The following is a 22,936-nucleotide window of genomic DNA, read 5'->3' as shown; positions in this document are numbered from 1 at the left end:
GGAACTAATTTACAAAAAGATATATCAATTGAATTAATTTTATATGTGTAGACTTTAAGTTTTAGTAATACCACAAACAAAGTGAAAATTCTGACAAGATTAATAAACCATGTCTCAAAATACATAATGACGAACACTTAAACTACTAGGAAATACTAAGTTCCAGATAGACAACAAAATCAACTAGACATGTCAGCTAAAATGTCACTAACAGCCACCACAGAGTCAGTGATGAGCTCCATTCAAATTCTCTGGAAATCCACTTCACACATGAAAAAAGTGTGACTATCACTTGACCCACAGATTCTGCACGCAAAATCTGCTCCCATGATATATTGGAAATGCAAGCAATGACCTATAGAAAGATGTGTAGCTCATTAAATATAAGCCTAAAAGGCTTCTTCCTTCTTCTAGAAATATTGGAGACTAATGAAAATCCAAATACCCAGTCCAGCCTGGTAAGGCTGGGGCAGGTTCTTGCAGGGCCTTTCAGGGACTGAAACCAGGCATCCTCCCCCTCCTTCTCCCTGGAGCTGCCCTGTGTCCTCAGGCATCATGTCAGGGTGGAGCAATGGCACCTACAATGAGTCCTACACCAGCTTCCTCCTGGTGGGCTTCCCAGGGATACAAGAAGCCAGAGCCCTCCTGGTGCTGCCCTTCCTCAGCCTCTACCTGGTGATCCTCTTCACCAATGCCCTGGTCATCCACACAGTGGCATCCCAGCAGACCCTGCACCAGCCCATGTACCTGCTCATTGCCCTGCTACTGGCTGTCAATGTCTGCACTGCCACCACCGTGCTTCCGGCCATGCTGCTCAGCTTCTCCACACGTTTCAACCGCATCTCCCTCCCTCGGTGCCTGGGACAGATGTTCTGCATCTACTTTCTGGTTTCTATGGACTGCAACATCCTCCTGGTCATGGCCCTGGATCGCTATGTGGCTATCTGCTACCCTCTCCGCTACCCAGAGATAGTGACAGGACAGCTACTGGCTGGCCTGGTGGGGTTGGCAGCCACCAGGAGCACATGCATCGTTGCTCCAGTGGTGGTGCTGGCCTCCCGAGTGCGCTTCTGCCGCTCAGATGTGATCCATCACTTTGCCTGTGAGCACATGGCCCTGATGAAGCTCTCCTGTGGGGACATCTCACTGAATAAGACCATGGGACTCATCATACGCACCATTAACAGAGTCCTGGATATGCTTCTGCTTGGAGCCTCCTATTCCCGCATCCTCCAAGCCGTCTTCAAGATCTCATCAGGTGGAGCACGGTCTAAGGCCCTGAACACCTGTGGCTCCCACCTGCTGGTCATCTTCACTGTCTACTCCTCCACCATGTCCTCATCCATCGTCTACCGCATGGCCCGCGCTGCCTCCCAAGACACACACAACCTGCTCAGTGCTTTCTACCTGCTGCTCCCATGTCTGATCAACCCCATCATCTATGGGGCCAGAACCAAGGAAATCAGGCAGCACCTGGTGAGGTCATCCCTGAGTACAGGCCCATGAGTCTCTTCTGATAAATCCTTGTTCACTTTCAGTTAGCCCAGGTAAGACTGAGGAAGTGGGTACACGGGACCGAATTGCTACCATAATGCTCCCTCTCCTTACTCTGTTGTTTTGTTTCAGTTGAGTTAGTGTACAGAACAATAGGTAGCATCAAGGCATTCTTACAATGTGCCCTAGTGCTCTGTTCCCACACGTCCCCTTCACCCACGGTCCTTCTTTGTGCCCCTCACACCCCACCACCATCGCTGGATCACCCGCACCTTCAGATCACATGTACCCCATTATCCCTCTCCAAATTTTCCTCACCTAGCACAGAGAGGGGAGAGAGGGGAGCATGCCAGCAGCTCACTCAGTTCTGCTCTCCCGGCATCCTAACACCAGGTGCTGTCTAGTCTCTCAAAAGAGCATCAGTATGTCCTCAGCTGCACAGCAAATCCTGCTAAAGCTACGGGGGCTGTGATCTTCTAACCTCTCTTTAGCAATGCCTTCAGAATCACGTAAGATGTGTGTAGTAAGAGCGGCGGGCTGTGTCCCACCACCCGGCTAGCTTTATCCAAAATAATTACACAGAAACTGTATTCTTTTAAACACTGCTTGGCCCATTATATCTAGCCTTTTCTCGGCTAACTCTCGCACCTGGACTAGCCCATTTCTTATAATCTGTGTAGCCCACGAGCTGGCTTACCAGGAATGATCTCAACCTGCGTCTGCCTGGAGTGGGAGAATCATGGCAACTCCTTGACTCAGCTTCTTTCTCCCAGCATTCTGTTCTGTCTACTCCGCCTACCTAATTTTTTGTCCTAACAGAGGCCAAGCAGTTTCTTTATTACTTATCCAATGAACCAACAGATAGAAAGATGACCCTCCTCCATCATTTCCCCTTTTTCTATTTAAACAAAAAAGAAAGGCTTTAACTTTAACATAGTAAAATTACATATAGCAAAACAGTTATCAAGCAAGAATTACAGTTACAATATTTATATCTATTTTATCTTTTATCATAACTAAAAAAACTATAACTATAACTAACCATTCTTCAACTCCATCAAAGACTCCAGAAGGATATAATATTATCTAAGCAAACAAGAAATCCAAAGCTCTAGAAATGACAGAGACATCTCGCTGCCTGTACAGTCACCCAAAGTTCCTCTGTACTGTTGGGGCATCCATCTTCAGCCTTCAGGTCCATAGTATCCAGCAGACATTTCAATGAAGCAGGAAATTTCAAAGACAGTTCAGTCACTATATGTTGTGTCCTGCAGAATGTCTCACAGACTCTTTCATGAATCAGGAACCCTGAAAGACCGTCTCACCTTTAGGCAAGTTCAGCAGTCCTCTCTGTGGGTTCTCTGTGTCCAGTTTATGCATCAGTCCAGGCAAGAGCAGTTTCTTGCCCAAATGGCTATCAAGCTCCATAAGGATCCTCTTCGATGCCCATCTTCTTCTTGAAGTAGATTGGTGCTGCCAGGAGCAGATGTGTCTCATTGTCATGAAAAACCCTAAGTTATTAAAATATTTTAAATGCCATATTCTGTAGCCTTTGAGAGATATGAAGAATGCCTATCTGAAATATATCTCTATATATCTAGAAAATCTAAGTAACATGACTACAAACTTGACTATTATTTATGATTATCCATCAACAACCTATATTTCCTAATTATACATTACATTTTAAATGAACTACACAATCACAATACCTTAATCAAGATCAGAAATACATATACATATAACAAAATTGACCTTAAAATCTATACCAATGCAAATTATTCATACCTATATCATTTCCCCCTTTAAATGTAAAAGAACATTTATAAACAATATTTTGGGAACATGGGCACAGTTTTTTCTCTCCAAACTGCTTCCCGCTGAATGGGGGCTCTGTTAATCAGATCATTTAGGGTGTAACCTGTGTGCCAGGTTTATCTCAGTTGGCAGTTGAGTGAAGTAATTTTTTGAGGGTGTTCACAGGAGCTTTTCGGGAGGTCGTGGTCTATTATACCATATCGGGATAGATGCAATCCACAGGGTCTGGTCCTCTGTGAAAACAAAAGAAGACCTGCTCCAAAGCATCATATCCTTAGACCCAAATTTTGAAATCATAATATCCTTATGATATCTGTTCTGGTTCCATTTGGCAGTTCATATAATGAAATGTCTGTCTGTACTTAACTCCTTTACAGTCAAAAATTGTAAGAAAACACAATGACACAAAGAATCCAGACTCTCTGTGAATTTTCCATTTTTACGTGGCTTATTTTTCTTTATTTCTCTTAATCTATAACTATCTGTACTCTGTCTCTTTAAAGACTTTACCTTTTTTTAAAAAAAAACATTAACTTTATTCTCTATATTCTTTTTCTTCTTTCTCTCTCAAGCCTACGTACATTCATCCAACAGTATGACTCATTTAGTGGTCTGAATCTGTCCTATTGTGAATCTGCAATTTTTTACTATCCAGGAGCAGTTTTGATTTGTGCCTTTAAATCACTAGGCGCTTAAGAATCTAAGCTGTGCCGGGCGGTGGTGGTGCACGCCTTTAATCCCAGCACTCGGGAGGCAGAGGCAGGAGGATATCTGTGAGTTCGAGGCCAGCCTGGACTACAAGAGCTAGTTCCAGGACAGGAACCAAAAAAAAAGCTACGGAGAAACCCTGTCTCGAAAAATAAAATAAAAAAAAAAAAAAGAATGTGACATTCCTAGGTCAAAAACAGGTACTGCCTGCTGGCCCCGCCCAGTCCAACATGGCGGAGCTGCTCATGCCTCTGATCCTTGCCCATTGCACCACTAGCATATCGGAGCTGCTTGTGCCTCTGAGCTGCGGCATGCAATGTCCCCCTTTTAGGCACACAGCAGTCTAGTTGCCATCAAACAAATCGTAGCACTTTACTCCAAATGCTCCATTCAAAAGCTCTGTCTCCCGCAGGAGCCAGACAGAGATCGCAATGGCAGCACACCCCAGAAAGCTGGCATTTTAAAACAGCCAGTTTTTTCCTGCTGCTGAGTCAGGACAATTTCTTTGTGGCACGCAACCCACAAATAGCAAAAAGCTGTCTTAAATTCTCTCTCTCCCCTTTTCAAGCCCTCTCAGGTTTTATGTGGAGTTCATTAGCACGTTGGGTGCCACTCTGTAGTAAGAGCGGCGAGCTGTGTCCCGCCACCCGGCTAGCTTTATCCGAAATAATTACACAGAAACTGTATTCTTTTAAACACTACTTGGCCCATTATATCTAGCCTTTTCTCCGCTAACTCTCGCACCTGGACTAGCCCATTTCTTATAATCTGTGTAGCCCACGAGCTGGCTTACCAGGAATGATCTCAACCTGCGTCTGCCTGGAGTGGGAGAATCATGGCAACTCCTTGACTCAGCTTCTTTCTCCCAGCATTCTGTTCTGTCTACTCCGCCTACCTAATTTTTTGTCCTAACAGAGGCCAAGCAGTTTCTTTATTACTTAACCAATGAAACAACAGATAGAAAGATGACCCTCCTCCATCAGATGTGAAGAAGTCTGTAGCTCTTCTTCTTAATATATCTCACCACACAAGACCTTCACATTGTCCACATTTACAAATGGCATTTTAAACTGGGAGTCTCATGAAAACAATATTGACCTCCAAAAAAATAAAGAATGCATCTTGACATCTGGGTACCAGCTTTTCAGGAGAATCTATCACTGAGCAAATAAAATGAAGGAAAATGTTTTCCATGTTCTAAGAAGAATCAAATGGAAGGATACTCACAGAACTACCCCAGGCCTTGGCTCACGCTGACTCCTATTCGTAGGACAAGGGCCTAAAACAGCATTTTTAATTACCCAAAGATTTCATTGGAAGCAACATAGAGAATTCTTGGCTTAGAAAATCCAGAGGGCAGGTCTATCATTAAATATTATTGCGATAGCAAGTGATAATACAAAAGTATCATCCCAGCACTTGGAAGGTAGAGGCAGGAGGATAACCATGAATTTGGTGGCAGCCTATCTAGCAGATTCTAGGCCAGTCAAATCTACACATTAAGGCCCTGTATCAAAACAGGCAATAATGATAAATAATTATTAAGAGTGGCTGGGGATATAGGTCAGTGGCAAATACTTGCCCAGCGTGTGCCTAGGGACCCTGGATTAATCCTTAGCACCGGGAAGAAGGACGCGTTTGTTAGTGAGGTGGGGGTGGAGATAGAAGAGGCCTCTACTTGATACTTTATGGTCTATGAAGGTATCGTGACTCAAAAATACACAGCTTATTAAATAATACAAATAAATTATTAAGAATTTTAAGTGGAGGCTGGAGAGATGACTCAGTAGTTAAGATCACTGCCACTCTCTCAGAGAGCTTGAGTTCTGTTCCCAGCAGCCACGTCAAGCTGCTCGCAGCTACCTGTAACTCCAGCCGGCCTGCTAGGCCATCCACACACATGGCACACCCTTGCACATAAATAAACAAACATACACGTAAATAAAAATAAAGTTTAAATAATAATAGGCAGGCGGATCTCTGAGTTTGAGGCTAGCCTGGTCTGCAGTTTGACTTCCCTCAGGACCAAGTCAGCCAGACTGGAAGTGGAGTTCCATCAGCGCAGAAGTACCGTTTAAGGCTCCCTTCTCTGCCCACTGTGCAGCCCAGGATGGTCTCACTGAGCCCCATAGAAAACCATTTCCTACAGAAAGACAGACAGCCTTGCAGGAAAGTCTAGATCAGGGCCTCCCAACCATGGCTACACATTAGTTTCCAGGTAGCTTCTCAGTGTGTGTGCCACTGCTGGGCCTCAAGGCTTACCAAGCTCCCTCTCCTCGCTATATGTGGCTGCTGAACCCAGACTGTGAGTGTGTCCCCTCCCATCCTGACCCAGATTACAGTCTAAAATCAGCTCCCCTGCTGCATCCTGAACCCAGACTATGAGTGTGTCCCCTCCCATCTGGACACAGATTACAATCTAAAATCAGCACCCCTGCTGCATCCTGAACCCAGACTATGAGTGTGTCCCCTCCCATCCTGACCCAGATTACAGTCTAACATCAGCACACTGCTGCAGGCATCCTGAACCCCCTGGACCAAGCGTTATTCAAACTCTACTTTCTCTCAGACCCCTGGGCCTGAGCAACTCTCCTGCTGTGCCCAGAATGTCCTGGCTCTAGTGTGTCCAAATCACACTCTTGTGCAGAAGAATTGTCTGTATTCTGCCAATCATGTTTTAAATAAACGCTGATTGGCCAGGCAGGAAGTATAGGCGGGAAAACCAAACAGGAAGTAGAAATGATGCAAGGAGAACAGGAGAATTCTGGGAAGGAGGAAGCTGATTCCTCTCACTCCTGTCCAGACCACCGAAGCAGCAGGATGTGATCTGCCCCACTGAAAAAAAGGTACTGAGCCACATGGCTAACATAGATCAGAAAAATGGGTTAATCAAGATGTGAGAGTTAGCCAGTAAGAGGCTAGAGCTAATGGGCCAATCAGCTTATAATTTATGGAGACCTATGTGTGATTTTCTTTGTGGCTAAACAGTTGTGGGGTACCGGGCGGGACAAAAACCCCAACAACAAGCAGGCCCCATTCATGTTACAACACTCCATTAGAAGACATGCCTGGATCGTGCTTGACTTTCTTCTGACTTCCAGGTGTCATGTAGACACATGACCCTGAGATAGCCTCAGCCCCACACCAGGAGTCAGACACTACACATCCTTCTCCCTTCACCAGCTTCTCTTTTGGCCGCCAAGCCCTGGACTTTGTCCTCAAGAGCCTGGATAAAGAACTAGGCTGGGGGAGGGGACTGGAGTGAGGCTCAGTGGTTAAGGGTGCTGCTGCTTTGGCAAAGGACTCAGGTTGGTTCCCTGCACTCACAGGGCAGTTTACAACCCTCAGTAACTCCAGTTCCAGAGGATCCAATGCTCTCCTCTGACCTCCCTGGGCACCAAGCTTGTATGTGGCACACATACATACATGCAGACAAAACACTTATACACATCTAAATAAATAAATATTTTTAAAAGATCTAGGGCAGATTTAGAGTTTGTCCAGTGCAAATGCCATGGTCTCTACATCTTCCTCTGCGCTCATCTCTTGCCTCTTCTCCCGGCCATAGGCGGCAGGTTCAGTCTTTAGAGGCCGACAAACAGTCCAAGATGTGAAGTAATGAAGTTCTGGGAATTTTCAGGTTCTTCATATGGACTTGACTGTCTGTTTCCTCAGATGCCACAGGCAAAAAACAAACAACAACAAAATGAAAATTCAAAAGTAAAAACAGAGCCTACTCTCTTAGGTTGTAAGAAATAAATACGAATTCACAGGACAGGCATGGTGGGATATAGGCTTAGTTTCAGCTAAGGGCTGCTAGGGAAAGAAGGAATAAAGATGGGCGCATTTCACAGAAGGAACAAAAGCCAGGCAGGGTAAGGCTAGGAAGAGGAGGCAGCCCTCAAGGTCATTCCCAGTCCTGACTGCTTTCTCTACCCCACCCCAGAACACATGGGGTGGCAGCATTTCTAACAGAGGGGACACCGAAGGATGGGTGTTTGGAAATGAGGACATGACCCCAGTGTGCAGTATGCTGGGGCACAAGAGACAGACCTGGACATGGGGATATGGAGTCACTGGGGTTGATGGGTGGCTGACCCCATAGGATGAGAACCCTGGGAAGGGAAGGAGTGGGTGAGACAGTCAAAGGAAAATCCTGGCTAAGACTCTCTGCAGGGACTGGGCTCCCTAGAGACAAGTGTTCCCCCCTTCCCCTAGCTTCTCTCAGCAGGAGCTCTTCTCATTCTCCATCCCCCGCCCCACATAGAGGATCCTGGTGGCCACTGGGGCCCTGGTAATTGGCTAAGTCAGAACCTGGTAGGGAACCTCAGGAGCTCTTGTTTGCCTCAGGGAAGAAGGGAGAGAATTTAACTCACTCTGGCGACTGGCGCTGACTTGACCAGTCCTTACTTCCCCACCTGTGTCCTGGTAAGTAGGAGAATATGTGCTTAGCCAGGCAGAGGCAGGGGCGAGGCTCTCAGAGAAGATAGAGATGAGGCAGGGGCGAACTCCAGCTCCTCAGTTCCTCTTGCCAGTACGCCACCCTTTCCAATCCAGCGGAGAAGAAGAGCACGCATCCACAGTCCCAGCCTCTAATCTTGGTTGTCAGGGCTTCTGAGGTTGGTCATGTCTCCTAAGTCATCTTCTGAGAGGAACCCAGAACCGTACTGTAACAGACTGAATCTGACTTACTCCTTTCCTCGTGTGTGAAGGTAAATTCTAGACCTTCCTGACAGATGTGCGTCTCAGAGCAGCCAGTGTCGCGCTGAATAGTGTCCCCCAGCAAATCTGTGTACCTGAAGATCGGATGTCTGCCATCACAGCCAGTGCCACAAAGGACCCGGTTTTGTATAAGGGGGAGATCTGAGACAGAACCTTCCCTTTTCTGGACAGATGGGAACTAAGGTTGCGTGACCTATCTGCCTACAAACTCAGGGTAGCGTAGGTACCTATGCCCACGGACCAAGTCATCAGCCTTTCCTCTGTCCCCAGACTCTTTGTTCATGTCCAGGATTTACAGAGGGGCCCTGAGCTGACTTCTTTTATTTACCAAAAAGGGACATAGAGAAAGAAGCCCCAAACTTGATCTGGTGGCCCATACCTGCACTAGCACAGCCCTTGGGAAGTGTTAGCAAAAGATCAGGGGTTCAAGATCAACCTCTGCTACACAGTGAGTTTAAGACCAGCCTAAGGACATGAGACCCTGGGGGCAGGAGAGGTGGGGAGAAAGATAAGAAAAGATTCAGAGTCCTCCATGCTATTCAGCCTCTTTACAGAAATCCTGAGAGCCATTATAGTAAGTCCCACTTCAGAGCTAAGGAGCGAATAAATCCTTGACTTACCAGTTCACACCAGTGAATGGCAGAACTGGGTTTCCTTGTGACTGTCTCCACCATGCTGTCCCATGAGCTCAGCACACTCCAGCTTTCGCCCTCATCTCCCCAGCCTGGCCTCCCTCCACCTCAAAGTTCTTTCTTCTGATCAATGACAGGCACGCACTTTGATGCATCCTATAGTCAGGAGATGAAACACAGCCAGCACCTGTCCTGTCAGGATCACATTTAGACCAACCCAAACTCCTGTCCAAAAGCCTCCTCTAAAAGACTGGATTTGCCTCGCATGGTGACACACACCTTTAATCTCAGCACTTGGGAGGCAGAGGTAAGTGGATCTCTGAGTTTGAGGCCAGCCTGGTCTACAGAGAAAATTCCAAGACAGCCAGAGCGACACAGAGAAATCCTGTCTCAAAAAATCAAACCAAACAAACAAACACACTACCGTTTTATAGATTGGATGGGTTCTGTGTGACTCCTGGGAGCACACTCAGGAGAAAGGGAGGAATATTCAGAGGGATGCCAATAGCTCCATAGAAAGTTCTTGCTAACTGTGGTACAGTGGGTTGTTTCGCCAAAAGATAGAACTTTAAAACAAAGTAAAACCATTATCCTCAAAGGCCATTGTCCTCCCAATGTCAGATAGCTGTGCTCTGACCAAGGCACCAGACAGGGAATCACATTCTTGCAGGAGAACCTGACTCCCCCCTATGAGTCCATCCTCGGCTGTTCACAGATTCCTGAGCTCCACAGGGCTCCGATTCTGTGATCCCAGGGAACACGAGAATGGTTATGCTGCCCTCTCCTGCCCCGTTCTCACTACCACTAAATAACTTGAAATATGAGCCGCCCCTCACCTCCTTATGGTAGTCCAGGCTCTTCTCTGAGAACTTCGCTCAGCCCTGAGCCATAGTCTCCTCCCTTGGCCCCAGTCCCAGAGTCCAAACCCTCCTCTGCTCAGACATTGGGGTCAGCCTAGGATGGCTCTCGAGATTAAAGGTCTGAACTTCTGAAGGGAGAGTTGAAAACTCAGAGTTGAGGAGAATGTAGCATTCGGATGATGATTTCAGAAAGAAGTAGGGGTAGGAGGGAGAAAGAGGCGGGGAAGAACCAAAGAAACAGTTGTACAAGTCGCCCCGATGGTGCAGTCATAAAAGCCAACAGAGAAACTGCTCTGCTGCCCTTCCCCACCTTGGGTTTGTCCCATCAGCTGAACCTAGAAGGGAAAGGGTTCCACTTTGACACCTGGGAGTTCACGGTGTCTTCTCTCTTCTCACTTGGATCACATTCAATACAATCTGAAGCCACTCAAGACAGAGACAATCTATTGCTCACCTGACGTTCCAAGTCCCACGTATACAAACGAGCAAAAGTAGGTCTCCAGTCAGGACTCAGTGACGAATGGGAAACAGCCATAGAGGGACTGGGGAGTCGTCATTTCCATGAAGGGAGTCGTCACTTCCTAGATAGCAGACTAACTGTTAACATGCAGCTCTTCATTTCCTCTACAGAAACTCTGGAACCGATGACTGGCAAAGCACCCAGTCCAGCCTGGTAAGGCTGGGGCAGGTTCTTGCAGGGCCTTTCAGGGACTGAAACCAGACATCCTCCCCCTCCTTCTCCCTGGAGCTGCCCTGTGTCCTCAGGCATCATGTCAGGGTGGAGCAATGGCACCTACAATGAGTCCTACACCAGCTTCCTCCTGGTGGGCTTCCCAGGGATACAAGAAGCCAGAGCCCTCCTGGTGCTGCCCTTCCTCAGCCTCTACCTGGTGATCCTCTTCACCAATGCCCTGGTCATCCACACAGTGGCATCCCAGCAGACCCTGCACCAGCCCATGTACCTGCTCATTGCCCTGCTACTGGCTGTCAATGTCTGCACTGCCACCACCGTGCTTCCGGCCATGCTGTTCAGCTTCTCCACACGTTTCAACCGCATCTCCCTCCCTCGGTGCCTGGGACAGATGTTCTGCATCTACTTCTTCATTGTCTTTGACTGCAACATCCTCCTGGTCATGGCCCTGGATCGCTATGTGGCTATCTGCTACCCTCTCCGCTACCCAGAGATAGTGACAGGACAGCTACTGGCTGGCCTGGTGGGGTTGGCAGCCACCAGGAGCACATGCATCGTTGCTCCAGTGGTGGTGCTGGCCTCCCGAGTGCGCTTCTGCCGCTCAGATGTGATCCATCACTTTGCCTGTGAGCACATGGCCCTGATGAAGCTCTCCTGTGGGGACATCTCACTGAATAAGACCATGGGACTCACTGTTCGCATCTTCAACAGAGTCTTGGATATGCTTCTGCTAGGAGCCTCCTATTCCCGCATCCTCCAAGCCGTCTTCAAGATCTCATCAGGTGGAGCACGGTCTAAGGCCCTGAACACCTGTGGCTCCCACCTGCTGGTCATCTTCACTGTCTACTCCTCCACCATGTCCTCATCCATCGTCTACCGCATGGCCCGCGCTGCCTCCCAAGACACACACAACCTGCTCAGTGCTTTCTACCTGCTGCTCCCATGTCTGATCAACCCCATCATCTATGGGGCCAGAACCATGGAAATCAGGCAGCACCTGGTGACTCTGCTCCAAAGGACTCAACAACAGGTCTCCACTGAGAAGCCCCAGTCCCTGCCCTCACATAGAGAGCTTCCTGACTGATTGTCCAGGATTTGTGGGCCTCAAAATCACTTTCACTATTTAGTGAAGGAGGGCGTTCGTGTGAGTGCGTCATCTCTGGTATATTTTGTTCATGGCTACCTGATCTTTTCATGACAAAGTTCTGTTCCAGAGCCTCAGCTGTCTAGAACTCCTTGAGTTGCCCAGGATGACCTGGAACTCAAAGCGATTCTCCTCTCTTAGCTTGCCAAATGTTAGCGTTAGAGGCATGAGCCACAGTGTCCAGCTTATCTGCATTCATCTTTGAGAATCTTATATCTGCTTCCGGAAAACACCTACCCATTCTGAACTACTACCAACAGAGCAAGCATCTGTCCCTGGCTTGACATTCTCTCCCCGTCCCTTAGCATATGTTCCAGTCATTCATTCATTTGTACACCCATCAAATGTTTATTATGCATACATCATTGTAACTCAATGATATCAAAGAAAGAGAAAATTTTGTCCCTCTCCAGGAGATCCCCACGTTAGCAATCTATGGTGTGATAATATTCAGTGGTAGTTTCTGACATTCACTACAGGTAGGAATGCCTCACAGAGAACCCGGTGGTTTGAATGAGAGTTCTGGAAAGGCAAGGATAAGGAAAATGAAACCTATTCTAGGATAGAGTTGTAGACTCTCTGCTGTCTCCCTGATGTGATAGGGGGCTGGGGATGGGCAGGAGTGGCTACAATAGAAGACCTCATCTGTGATGGAAAGAAGTTTGAGCTTTTACTCCAAGCAATATTCACTGAAGAATCCAAAGCAAGGAGGTCCATCTCATACTGTGCACCATCACCGTGCTGCCATGGGAGAGTGTCTGATGCAGTGGCCAAGCAAGCTCCTAGGAGGCTGTTACACTAGTGCGGAGCAGAGAGAGATGACTGGGATTGCAAGTGGAAGAGTTGTAGTGAGGCCAGGAATGAGAGAGACCAGGACGAGGAGAGCTACAGCCAGGCGTGGGAGAGACCAGGAAGAGAGCTACAGCCAGGCGTGGGAGAGACCAGGACGAGGAGAGCTACAGCCAGGCGTGGGAGAGACCAGGACGAGGAGAGCTACAGCCAGGCGTGGGAGAGACCAGGACGAGGAGAGCTACAGCCAGGCGTGGGAGAGACCAGGAAGAGAGCTACAGCCAGGCGTGGGAGAGACCAGGAAGAGAGCTACAGCCAAGCGTGGGAGAGACCAGGAAGAGAGCTACAGCCAAGCGTGAGAGAGACCAGGAAGAGAGCTACAGCCAGGCGTGAGAGAGACCAGGACGAGGAGAGCTACAGCCAGGCGTGAGAGAGAGAGACCAGGAAGAGAGCTACAGCCAAGCGTGGGAGAGACCAGGAAGAGAGCTACAGCCAGGCGTGGGAGAGACCAGGAAGAGAGCTACAGCCAGGCATGGGAGAGATCAGGAAGAGAGCTACAGCCAGGCATGAGAGAGAACAGGAAGAGAGCTACAGCCAAGCGTGAGAGAGACCAGGAAGAGAGCTACAGCCAGGCGTGGGAGAGACCAGGAAGAGAGCTACAGCCAGGCGTGGGAGAGACCAGGAGGGAAGCTGGGTTTGTATATCAAAGTCAGGGGCAGAAACAAGGTGAATGGCTTTACCAATGCAAGGGAAGAGGCTGTGATCAGATTGGAGCAGTCAATGACTCTAAAACCTTGGATGGATCAGGGAGGACTGATGGATCTATCAACTCAGTGCTGTCCAAGTAGCTGATGAATGTTTCCACTTTGGTTGTTTCTTTCTCCAGGTCCTGGGAAGATGGCCCTGGCCTTCAATAGACTGGATATTTCGAGGAAAGGGATGAGGTGTGACTCAGTGGTGGAGCACATTTTCAGCATGCCCAGGGCAGGGGTCTAGCTCAGAACACACACACACACACACACACAGAGAGAGAGAGAGAGAGAGAGAGAGAGAGAGAGAGAGAGAGAGAGAGAGAGAGAGAGAGAAGCTACGTGAGATAGTCACTTTCAATGCAGTGAAATGGTGGGGATTGAAAAACCACCATGTTGAATTCCCATGAGAAACTTTACCCTCTCTGAGGAGTGGGTGGGGTTGGTGTGAGGGAAATGTACAGGGAGAGGAAGGAAGGACAGGAGGGGGAACTGGGATTGATATGTAAAATGAATTAATACAATTATAAAAAAAGAAAAAGAAAAACCACCATGAACCTAGCTGAGGATGGAGAGAAGCTTTCAGGAGGTAAATAGAAAACCATAAATGGCCTGGCGGTGGTGGTACACGCCTTTAATCCCAGCACTCAGGAGGCAGAGGCAGGTGGATCTCTATGAGTTCGAGGCCAGCCTGGTATACAAGAGCTAGTTTTGGGACAGGCTCCAAAGCTATAGAGAAACCTTCTCTCAAAAAACCAAAACGATAAAAATAAAAAAGAAAAAAAAAGGAAAGGAAAGAAAGAGAAGATGTGGCTAAAGTTTGCAAAAAAAGAAAGAACATGGAGCCCAGGAAAGGAGAGAGTAGAATATGAGTCTTCGTTCAGACACTCACAGGGGGCAGGAGCAGAAAGCAGCCTTGGAATCCTCCAGCCCACCTGAGAACTCTGCCTCCTGTTCTGTTAGTTGAAGCAGAAGCCTTCAGTGATGTGCAACCTGCAGCCAAAAGAGCAGAGCAGGAAAGGCAAGTCTTAGCAAGAGGGACCTTTCCAGTTTTGAAAGAGGGGATGGAGCTGAAGCCCCGAAGCTGTGCTGGGTCTCCAGGGACCCCACGTCCACACAGCTTCCTCCCAACTCCCAGCAGATAGCATGAGAGTCAGCAGCCCTGGGGTCGAGTCTGACCTCCCTGGACAAGAGGACAGATGAGACGGGAGTGTGCTGAGCAAGTGGGAAAGTTCCAGGTCATGGGGGTCAGCATGAAATATAAAAGTAGGCATGGGAGTGATGATCCAAAGAAGGAACTTGTTTGTGGGCTGTATGGAGGTAAAGGACCACTAAACAAAGATGTTAAATAGATCACTGATGGGTCAACTGCTCCGGCATCCGTCCTGCCCATGCCGGATCGCTTTCGGAACCCTGCAGATATTCAAACTGCTTATGTAAGATGGTATAGTAATCACATGTAACCTCCACTTGTTCTCCCATATACTTAAATAATTTATAGATACTAATGAGACTTAATACAGTGTAAAAAACTATATAAATAATTGCTATGATGTGCACTTAAGAAATCATAAACAGAGCTGGGTAGTGGTGATGCATGCCTTTAATCCCAGCACTCAGGTGGTAGGGGCAGGTGGATCTCTGAGTTTGAGGCCAGCTTGGTCTACAAGAGCAAGTTCTGGGACAGGCTCCAGAGCTACAAAGAAACCCTGTCTCAATTAGAAAGAAAGAAAGAAAGAAGGAAAGAAAGAAAGAAAGAAAGAAAGAAAGAAGAGAGAGAGAAAGAAAGAAGAGAGAGAAAGAAAGAAAATAAAGAAATCATAAAAATAAAGATCTATTAATGTTCAATACAGATGCAATTCTTAGAACTACTTTTAATCTATTGTTGGTTGAATCATGGGCACAGCATCTGTAGGTGGGGTGGCTCACTCTACTGTATGTAGTTCAGAAGAATGCCCAAGCTGGAGTCTTTATTATTTATCAAAATAAAAAGACTTTGAAGCCAGTGGATGGCAATGATGAAGAAAGAAGCCACCGTTTTGGAAACCATCTTTTTAGAAACAAAGGAAAAGCCACTGTGGGGTTGAAGAGATGGCTCAACAGTTAAGAGTGAGCACTGGCTACACTTGCAGAAGACCTAAGTTCAGTTCCCAACATTCATATGATGGCTCACAAACATCTGTAACTGCAACTCCAGAGGACCTAATGCCCTCTTCTGGCCTCTGTGGGCACTGCATACACATGGTGCACAGACATACATGCAGGCAAACACTCAAACACGTAAAATAAAACTAATTCCTTTTCTTTGTTTTGTTTTGACTTTGGTTTTTCTTTTTTTTTTTAATTGATTTTATTGAGCTCTACATTTTTCTCTTGATTTTGGCTTTTCACACACACAGGGTTTCTCTGTGTAGCCTTGATTGTCCTGGAACTCATCCTGTAGGCCAGGCTGGCCTCAAACTCACAAAAATCTTGTATGACACTAACTCCTGGGTGCTGTTAAAGGTGTGTGCCACATTAGCCAAGCTATAAAAATATTTTTTAAAAAAAGCCATTGATTGGAAGTACTATTCAGAAGCATCAAGACTGAGATTCTCAGAAAAATATCAAGAAATTTATTTGGAAGTAATCATCTTTTTATAAAAAATATTAGTTTATTTTTATTTTACATATGTATACTTACATATATATGTATACACACAAACATATACACACAGCACATGTGTGGGGAAGTGACTGAAGGTTTTGGGTCTCTGGGACTGGAGGTACAGATGGTGGTAAGTCATCTGATGAAGGTACTGATACTGAACCCTAGTTCTCTGCAAGAGCAACCAGGGCTCTTAACTGCTCAACCATCTCTCCAGTCCCAAACAACTGTTTCTTTATAATATATATTAAACTGAAGCTTTCCTTTCCTCAAAAGAACTTGAACACTTCAAGTACAAAATGAAGATGCTTCACAATACAGTACAAAGTAGTTGGTGTGGGGGGGTGTTTAAAATCCCATAAAAAAGCAACAACAATAAATCCTAAAGGAACCACTGAAATAATAGCAGACTGAAGAGGAACAAATTCATCTGGGTTTCTCCTTGTTCCCTCCCTCAAGTCCCTGCTCCCACGGGTCCCAAGTATAATTACCCAGGCCTCCGCAGACTCCCAGATCAGTGCCTTGAAACTGGGCACTGATCACACACCTTTTGCCTGCAGACGTCAAATCAAGGCCCGGTAAGTGACACACTTGGAGACTGTTTGCAGGCTGCCGTGGTGAGGACAAGGAATTATGGGAAATTTGGAGGCAGGTAAACCTGAGTTTGGAACCAACTTTACCTTTTACCTTTGGCAAACTTAGATTTGCATTTCAGTCCCAGAACTTAATTAATGCCTGCAGTACGTTAAGAATGCTAGTTCGATTCTTGAGTCTCCACCTCCGTATGGGTTAATATAAACAAGTGTTAATCTCTTGACATTGTCATGGGGAAGGACACACTATATGATAAATACCTGACACAGTATTGCCATGTAATAAACCCTCTTTTATTGCTGCTGAGAGACCAGCTCAGACGTTTCCGGTGCCTCCTCAGGAGGCCACAACGATGCCAAGGTAAGACCAAGAGTTGAAGCCTGGTTCTCTTGCCCGGTGAGACTAGAAAAGTCACTTGAAATCTTTGAACCTGGAAGGTTTGATTTTCATTCATACATTCAGCCTCAAAGAGCTCCTTCAAGTTCAATATGATCCCTTTGTACACTCGTCAGTTCCCAGAACACACTTTGTAAATGCCCTGTTCTGTAGACAGCTCTGTGCTGGGCACTCACAGAGATGAATAAGCCATGATCTCCCCACTAGAAATGCCTCTGGTCTAGTAAGGAGGTAGATAAACATGTCAGGAACTGCGCCAAGAGAAGGGCATGCCAAGGGCTCGGCTTGGAAAGGAAGAAGGGAGATTGGGACCTAGGGGAGGAAACGCTTCCTTTCTCTGATAACACAGTTAGTTGACTTTTCATAAGCTGGGGGAACAGAGGGAGACATGGAAGTTGCCCCGAGGTCAGAGAGAGAACAACCGTATCTCTCCTAGAACATGGCCACACTGACCACAGGCTGTATGGGGATGGGATGAGCTTTTTTTGGCTGCAGAGGTTATATCACCTCTTAAGGAATCATGTGATGTCTGCAGTCTGTTCTGCCATGGCTGCTCTTCACATCAATCCTCAAAGGACAGTTAGAGTTGTTATCTTACCCTATTAGTCTGCAGGTTCACATACCACGAAGCCTCCTGCAGTTTCTGCCTGCTCGCCCCTGGCTCTCATTCCCACTCCTCTCCCTTTAAGTCTTTCACGGACACTGGCTGTCCTCTCTGCTGTGCCTTGGGATGCTGTCTCACGCCCCACACTTCCATCCCCAATCTCAATCCTTCACCTGAAGAATTGACTAAAGATAGCAAAACTCTTTGCTTGTGAGTTGCTTAAAGCACCCAAATGCAATTCATTAACTCTACCTTCTAGAACCTCAATCTAATCCCTCCCTTCTCCAGGTTTGGCAACTCCGATATTATCGTTATATCTTTAAAACCTTGACATTATTGATCATTCTCTTTCTCTGTAATTGGTTGCTGTGTGACTGATTTGACTCTAGGAAGTTCTTCCTAGCCAGGTAAATGTCAGCCCTCCAGTCTCCCCAGCATGTCTTTTGTCCCTTCTTGGCAGGGTCATTATTCTGCATGCCTAAGATGTTCCTTATGGAATCTATCTGAGGACGCCTAAGACACAGGCAGGAAAACAAGTTAAAGATTTATGAGCAGCCTGCCCCTTTTGTTCTCCTTTATACCTTTGGTATATCTGAGAAAGAGGACTATAGGATGTCTGATGTCTTCCTAGCTACTGCTCCTTCAGTTTCTTTCCCTCCTTTAGTGTCCACTTCTCGCCTTGTCCGTGTCTCGCTGCCACCATCCTCTACAGTCTTTGACAGACTCAACTATGTAGATTTTCATCACTTTGCCACAAAGGTTGTCTGGTCCTCACCCAACCCAAGCAATGATAGATCTTCCAAAATATGCGGCCCAAAGCCACGTTCTGGAATTTTCAGGAAAACATCCCAGGGTGGGGGAATTCCAAACCCACCTTTTCCTGGACGCTCCTCCCCAGGAGGATTTGGTGACAAACCTGCCTCTTCTGGCATTCAGAGGGAGTCTTGTCATTGATGGAGGAAGGTCATTGGTTAAATAAAAAGAAACTGCTTGGCTCTCATTGGTTAGAAGATAGATGGGAGGAGTAAACAGAACAAAATGCTGGGAGGAAGAGGAAGTGAGGTCAGACTCGACAGCTCTCCTCTCCGGAGCAGACGCCTCAGAGAGACGCCATGCTCCCCGCTCCAGGGAAGATGCACGCTATGAAGCTCTGACCCAGGATGGACTTAGGCTAGAATCTTCCCGGTAAGATCGGTGCTATACAGATGATAAGAAATGGGCTAGTCCAGGTGCGAGAGTTAGCCTAGAAGAGGCTAGGTAGAAATGAGCCAAAGCAGTGTTTAAATGAATACAGTTTGTGTGTTGTCATTTCGGGCATAAGCTAGCCGAGCAGGCGGCTGGGGTGTTGGGGACGCAGCCCCGCCGCTCCATATTACTACATGTCATGACCACAGGAACACTGACAGAGAGGGAGGAGAGCATTTCTGATACTCCACAGCTCGCGAGGCTTCTCTGCTCTTCAGTGGAAGCCGTGGTTATGGCAGGGAAGTGACTAGCTGCTGGGTCCACCTGGCCATTTTCTGGGGATTCCAGACTTCCAATTCTAAAACTCTAGACAAACCAAGACAAAGTGTGAATCTTTTTTTTTCAAAGTGTGAATCTTGAACTTGTGAAAAAGAGTGCATTGTGGACCAGCTGCCTGGGCATAAATCCAAGTCTCATTTATTAGTGTGACTTGAACTAGATTTTACCTTTCTGTGTCTCAGTTTCCTTGTTGATAAGATGTTTTTGTTGCTGCTGCTCTGACAGGGTCTCATTATGTAGCCCTGGCTGGCATGGTGCTCACTGTCTACATCAGGTTAGTTTTGAACACAAAGAGACCTGCTTTCTGTGTTGTGGGTCTAAAGGCATGCGTCACCACACTTACCTGATGGAGGAGGGTCATCTGTCTATGTGTTACTCTCATTGGTTAATAAAGAAACTGCCTTCGCTTTTTGATAGGGCAAGATTTAGATAGGTGGAGTAGACAGAACAGAATGCTGAGAGAAAGAAAGCATAGTAGGTCAGACACGATGAATCTCAGACCCAAGATGGACATAGGCTAGAATCTTCCTGGTAAGCCACCATATCGTAGTGCTACACAGATTATTAGAAATGGGCTAGTTAAGATGTGAGAATTAGCCAATAAGAGGCTGAAACTAATGGGCCAAGCAGTGTTTAAAGGAATACAATTTGTATGTTGTTATTTCGGGTGTAAAGCTAGCCATGCAGGAGCTGGGTGGGATGAAAAGCAGGCCTGCCTGCAGCTCCTCACTACACTTACCAAGCTAAAGACTTTTTTACTGGAATTATTTATTTAATTGCATGTGCACAAGCACCTCGCTCACATCCATGTCTGTACATTGTGTGTGCCAGGGGTCTGCAGAGCTCAGAATAGGGCTTTTATTCCCTGGAACTGGGGCTATAGGCAGATGTGAGCCATCATGTGGGTGCTGGAAACTTAACCTGGTTCCTCCGGAAGAACAACAAATGCTGAACCATTTCTCCAGCTTCCCAAGTGAAGATTTTTTTTTAATATATTTCTGAAATTACTTGAAACATCTTTTCTGATGTATAATCACTATCAGAGAGGCACAACCTGGATGTACACCTCCTTCTAGTCCTCATCCATGTACCCAGCAAAGCTCTTGGAAGGTCTGTGCGGCTCTGCACTCAGCATCTGGTGGACCTTGCTTTCCCTGGACTCACCCTGGGGAAGGAAAGCAAGCTCCCAGGACAAGGTCAGGCAGGAGGTTCTGCCACCAGACTAGAAGGCTGAGGAAGGGACCAGACTCTGCAGCCTGGTGCCTTAGGCCCCAAGAAACCACTTTCCTCAGGAACTTTCCCCTGGCCTACATAGTGTGCCTTGAGCACACAGGAAAGTCCACTGCTTCTGGATGACTCTGCTCTCCAGTTTGAAACCTTACTTGGGTCTTTTCCCAAATTCCTAGGAACAAAGATACTTTCTATACTTTCTTGTCCTCCTAGCTAAAGATTTTTTATTGTTTTACCTCCGAACATCATTTTCACCCTCTTATATACCACATCTAATCTTCTGTCTAACATTTTATCCTACAATAAAACAACTATAAAATCCCCCAAACATATATAAATGTATCCCATACATTTCTATTTTACACAGAGAAAACCAGGAGCTCCCTGAGGACAAGGAATGTCTTATTCATCTGTGTTGCTCCCCAAACACCTGGCGGTGTACATGTCTGCTCCCAAGGAACACACACACTTACATACACACACTCATACACATACACACACACACACTTACACACACACACACATACACACACAGTCACACACACTCACACACACACTCATACACATACACACACACTCACACACACACTCATACACATACACACACACTCACACACACACTCATACACATACACACACACATACACACACACTCACACACACACTCACACACACACTCATACACACACACTCATACACACACACTCACACACATACTCATACACATATACACACACTCACACACACACTCACACACTCACACACACACTCACACACACACACACACACACCACAGGTAGCATTTCACCATGCCAGCCTCAGGCTCCTAAAATAAGCATTTTGTTCTATCAGCCTCTGATTCTCAAGCGTGGTGCCAGCCCAGGAGCAGAGTCAATGGGCAAGGGTGGAAACGCCAGCATCTTCAACTTTTCCTACACCAGCTTCCTCCTGGTGGGCTTCCCTGGACTGCGCGAGTGGCGCCCCCTTCTGGTCCTGCCTCTTTCCTTCCTCTACGTGTCCATCATTTCTGCCAATGCCTTAGTCATCCATACAGTGGTGGCCCAGAGAAGTCTGCATCAGCCAATGTACGTGCTCATTGCCCTGCTCCTGGCTGTCAACGTCTGTGCCTCCACGACTGTGATGCCTAAAATGCTGGAAGGCTTTGTGCGCTACGCCAATCCCATCTCGCTACGTGGCTGCCTGGTACAAATGTTCTTTATCTACTTCACGCTCCTTCTGGACTACAATCTCCTGTTAGCCATGGCCCTCGATCGCTACGTGGCCATTTGTCACCCACTTCGCTATTCAGAACTGATGACCTCTCATTTACTGGGCCTGATTGCTACCTTCGCTCTGACACGGAGCCTAGGAGTAGCAGTCTCCCTAGTGGTAGTAACTGCCACAGCTCGATTCTGCAGGACATCGGTGATACAGCACTTCACCTGCGAATACATTGCACTGCTGAACATAGCCTGTGGAGACCTGACCTTCAACAATCGGTTAGGATTGGCTATGCGGTTGGTCACCGTGACCTTTGACCTGACCTTATTGGGAACCTCCTACACCCGTATCATCTATGCTGCCTTCCGGATCTCTTCTGGGGGAGCCCGAGCCAAGGCCTTGCACACTTGTGGGTCCCACTTACTGGTCATCCTCACCATCTATCTTTCTGGTCTGTCTACTTCCATTGTCTTTCGAGTGGCCAAGACTGTGTCTCAAGATGTCCAGAACCTACTCAGTGCCATATACCTGCTGCTCCCAGGAGCCTTGAATCCTCTCATTTATGGGATGAGAACTAAGGAGATCCGGCAACACATAGAGAAAATGCTCTGTGGAAAGCGATCACCCCAAGACATCAGAGAGAAGTCAGAGAACATGAGAGGGGAGAGGGAGTTACCGGGATAGATGGCATCATCAGCTAGAGGCTGGGGCCGTGGCCTCTGCACACAAGAATTAGGCAGTCTGTACTGACAGGCTGGGTGGGTTCAGAGCAGCTTAGGGCTCGAAGGAGCCTCTTGTTGCAGCTGTGACTTGATAAATTCTTAGAACATTCTGTTACTAATCCCCCAAAATAGATCTGTTTGTATCTATCCTTCTAGATTCCTTTTATCTTCTTCACAGTTCTTGAAAAAGTTAAAATTCTTTATGAATGCCTACAGTTTCATTAGGAGACACAGAACAAGGCAAACAGACCACAATCTGCTCTGAATCCCTGTCTGAAGCAAAGTCCCAGCCCTTCCTGTGTCTCCTAGATAAAGCCTAAGACGTGACATGAATTTCAACATGACCAGATAGAGTGTCAGCCTTGGTTAAGTTCTAGAGTCCTGTCAGTCC

General features: G+C 46.9%; 3 protein-coding genes across 3 annotated transcripts; all 3 read left to right on the top strand.

The window, feature by feature from the left end:
- The first annotated feature begins 555 nt into the window (after window positions 1-555).
- Window positions 556-1,506, top strand: LOC142850762 (olfactory receptor 52K1-like). The gene has a single exon (XM_075974670.1). The coding sequence runs from the start codon at window positions 556-558 to the stop codon at window positions 1,504-1,506; it is 951 nt and encodes a 316-aa protein (XP_075830785.1).
- Window positions 1,507-11,004: 9,498 nt separating this feature from the next.
- On the top strand, window positions 11,005-12,009 carry LOC142851253 (olfactory receptor 52K1-like). Its single transcript, XM_075975143.1, has one exon. It carries the CDS (start codon window positions 11,005-11,007, stop codon window positions 12,007-12,009), a length of 1,005 nt encoding a protein of 334 aa, XP_075831258.1.
- A 9,487-nt stretch (window positions 12,010-21,496) lies between these two features.
- Window positions 21,497-22,507, top strand: LOC142850761 (olfactory receptor 52L1-like). The gene has a single exon (XM_075974669.1). It carries the CDS (start codon window positions 21,497-21,499, stop codon window positions 22,505-22,507), a length of 1,011 nt encoding a protein of 336 aa, XP_075830784.1.
- Window positions 22,508-22,936: the final 429 nt, after the last annotated feature.

This window comes from Microtus pennsylvanicus, chromosome 5 (assembly GCF_037038515.1).
Source record: "Microtus pennsylvanicus isolate mMicPen1 chromosome 5, mMicPen1.hap1, whole genome shotgun sequence".
NCBI lineage: Eukaryota > Metazoa > Chordata > Mammalia > Rodentia > Cricetidae > Microtus > Microtus pennsylvanicus.
This window is presented reverse-complemented; position numbering and strand designations above follow the sequence as displayed.